Source organism: Trachemys scripta, chromosome 7, assembly GCF_013100865.1.
Source record: "Trachemys scripta elegans isolate TJP31775 chromosome 7, CAS_Tse_1.0, whole genome shotgun sequence".
Classification (NCBI taxonomy): Eukaryota; Metazoa; Chordata; order Testudines; family Emydidae; genus Trachemys; species Trachemys scripta.
Window position 1 is genome coordinate 1,209,338 of NC_048304.1, and position 3,317 is coordinate 1,212,654.

Here is a 3,317-nt window from a genome sequence, read left to right on the forward strand (position 1 = left end):
CCCCCCTGCACGGCCCTGTTCTACCGGCACACAGCCGGGCCTGGCCTGGCCCTCCCCCTGCACGGCCCTGTCCTACCGGCACACAGCCAGGCCTGGTACGGCCCTGTCCCCCGCCCCCCTGCACAGCCCTGTCCTACCGGCACACAGCCAGGCCTGGCACGGCCCTGTCCCCCGCCCCCCTACACGGCCCTGTCCTACCGGCACACAGCCGGGCCTGGCACGGCCCTGTCCCCCGCCCCCGTGCCAGGCCCGGCTGTGTGCCGGTAGGACAGGGCCGTGCACGGGGGCGGGGGACAGGGCCGTACCAGGCCTGGCTGTGTGCCGGTAGGACAGGGCCGTGCAGGGGGAGGGCCAGGCCAGGCCCGGCTGTGTGCCGGTAGAACAGGGCCGTGCAGGGGGGTGGGGGACAGGGCCGTGCCAGGCCCGGCTGTGTGCCGGTAGGACAGGGCCGTGTACGGGGGCGGGGGACAGGGCCATGCCAGGCCTGGCTGTGTGCCGGTAGGACAGGGCCATGCCGAGGGAGGGCCAGGCCAGGCCCAGTTGTGTGCCCCAGTGCTGGCTGACCTCTCTTCCCTCCAGCTGGTGCTGGTGCCGCGCTATTCCTCCATGGAGATGTTCATCGCGGGCGACGCAGGCGCCATGGGGCGCAGGGAGGCCTTCGAGCGGTACCGCTGTGATCAGCACGCCTGGGCTGTGGGCAAGGCGCCCACCAGCGACGTGTGTACCAGCCTGCTCACCAGCATGTCAGCCATCATCCATGGGGGGGCGCTGCGTGAGTGCCCCGTCTGCCATGCGCTCCCTGGGCAGCGCCAGCCAGTCCCAGGATGGGAAAGATGCTTGCTGTCTGCTGGCCTGGTTCTGGGGTGGGGGGTGGGGTTTTCAGGTGGTCTATATCGAGGGGGGTCCCCAGTTCCAGACACTGTATTCTGGAGGGTCCCCGGTTACGGGCAATGTATTCTGGGGGGGTCTCCGGGTCTGGGTGGTTGTCACGGAGTCCCCGGGCGATGCTGGAGCTGCTCCCTACGAAGCTGGGCAGGGCTCTGGTAAAGTCTCTCTCGGAGCAGACTGTCCCCAGGCAAGAAGCTCACACGGCTTCACCTTCCCGGGTCTGAGCTCGGAGCACCCAGCCTCCCCTGCCCCATCGTGCGCTTCCCACAGCGAGTCCGCCCAGGTGGGGTCCTGGGGAAGCCAGAGGGCCCTGCCCCCCAACTCCGCAGTCAGACGTGACTCTCAGCCAGCCAGTAACACAGAGGTTTATTAGATGACAGGAACATGGTCTAAAACAGAGCTTGTAGGTACAGAGAACGGGACCCCTCAGCCGGGTCCATTTTGGGGGCAGTGAGCCAGACACCCCCATCTGCCCTCACTCCCCATCCCCAGCCACCCCCAAACTGAAAACTCTCCAGCCCTTCTGCCTCTGGGCTTTTTTCCTTTCCCAGGCCAGGAGGTCACCTGATCTCTTTGTTCTCCAACACCTTCAGTTGGCACCTTTGCAGGGGCGGGCCCAGGCCATCAGTTGCCAGGAGACAGAGTTGCCGGCCATTCTCTGTCCAGACAGTATCACAGGGGACCTCTAAGGCTCTGCAACAATCACACACCCTGATCCCCCCACCTAGATACTTAAGAAAGGCACAGGGGAAACTGAGGCACCCACACAGTAGTCAGAGAAAACATTATGAACATTCCCACTTTGTCACACTGGTGTATTCTGGGGGGTCCCCAGTTCCAGGCAGTGTATTCTGGGGGGGTCCCCAGTTCCAGAGTATTCCAGGGAGGGGGGTGCACCCGGTGCCTGGGCTGGGATGCCTGTGCAGAAGTGCCCCCGTCCCTCTGCCCATGGGTCACGCGCTTGTCTGTCTGCCCCCAGCCTGTCTGTGCGACCCCCAGGGCTCGCTGAGCGCTGAGTGCGAGCCCAACGGGGGGCAGTGCCAGTGCAAGGCCAGCGTGACGGGGCGTCGCTGCCACCACTGCTCCCCGGGCACCTTTGGCTTTGGGCCCAGCGGATGCCGAGGTGAGTGAGGCCTGCCCCTCCCCCGATAAGGGCGCCCCACCCCCGCCCTGCCCACCCCTCCCCTGATGAGAGCTCCCCCCCTCGCCCTGACCACCCCTCCCCAGCCCAGGGCTCCCCACCCTTGTCCTGCCCATCCCTCCCCCAATGGGGGCACCTCGCCATGACCACCCCTCCCCAGCCCAGGGCTCCCTGCCTCTCCCCCAACAGGCTTCCCCAGAGGACAGGTCCTAGGCCTTCCCCTCACATCGGTTTGGGGGACTCTGTTCTGGGGTGAGGGTCCCTGGTTCCCAGGAGATGGATTCTGCACTGGGGGCATCTCTCCCACCTGCCCTGTACCCCAGTGAGTGCCCTGGGGCTCTGGCCAGGCTGGGTGGGCAGTGCCCGGGCAGTGCCCAGCCCCTCTCACGGCCTCTCCCTTGCAGCCTGCCAGTGCAACAGTGACGGGGCCCTGAGCAGCTTCTGCGACAGCTTCAGTGGGCAGTGCCCCTGCCGGCCGGGCGCCTTTGGGCCCCGCTGCGACCGCTGCCAGCCTGGCTCCTGGGGCTTCCCCCACTGCCAGCCCTGCCAGTGCAATGGGCACTCGGAGGAGTGCGACCCACGGACCGGCAGCTGCCTGCACTGCCGCGACCACACGGATGGCGACAGATGCCAGAGGTGACGGGCCGCGGTGCCAGGGGCTCTCCTGGGGCAGGGGCCACAGTGCTGGCCAGGTTCTCCCAGGATGGGGGCTGTGGTGCCAGACGGGTTCTCCTGGGGCAGGGGCTGTGGTACCAGGGAGAACATCAGTTCCCCCCCCCCCAATGGGTGGCAGTGCCAAGGGGCTGGTGTCAGGAAGTATGGGGGAGTCAGGGCCCTGCACCCCCACCTCCTGCGATTCACCGGGACTCTCAGCCAGCCGGTAACACAGAAGGTTTATTAGACGACAGGAACACAGTCCAAAACAGAGCTTTTAGATACAGAGAACAGGACCCCTCAGTCCGGTCCATCTTGGGGGGACAGGGAGCCTAGACCCCGGCCCTGGGTCTCCCTCCATTTCCCAGCCAGCTCCAAACTGAAACCCCCTCCAGCCACGCCATCCGGCTCCTCCTCCAGCCTTTGTCCAGTTTCCTGGGTAGAAGGTGTCACCTGGCCCCAGCCCCCTACCTGGGTTCACATGTTACGTGCTCAGGTATCGTCCCTAGGGTTACCATATGTCTGTTTTTTCCCGGATGTGTCCGGCTTTTTGGTAATCAAACCCCTGTCCGGGGGGAATTGCCAAAAAGCCGAACATGTCCGGGAAAAATACCGGCCGGGCACTTCCCCTCCC

The 3,317-nt window shown here is 65.8% G+C and overlaps 1 protein-coding gene across 1 annotated transcript in view; it reads left to right on the forward strand.

The window, feature by feature from the left end:
* LAMB2 (laminin subunit beta 2) overlaps positions 1-3,317 on the forward strand; it is a gene marked incomplete in the record, with an annotated part of 91,507 nt that overhangs the window by 71,476 nt on the left and 16,714 nt on the right. The window contains 2 exon segments of the mRNA XM_034774984.1: positions 1,868-2,011; positions 2,434-2,665. Coding sequence (XP_034630875.1) covers positions 1,868-2,011; positions 2,434-2,665 — 376 coding nt within the window.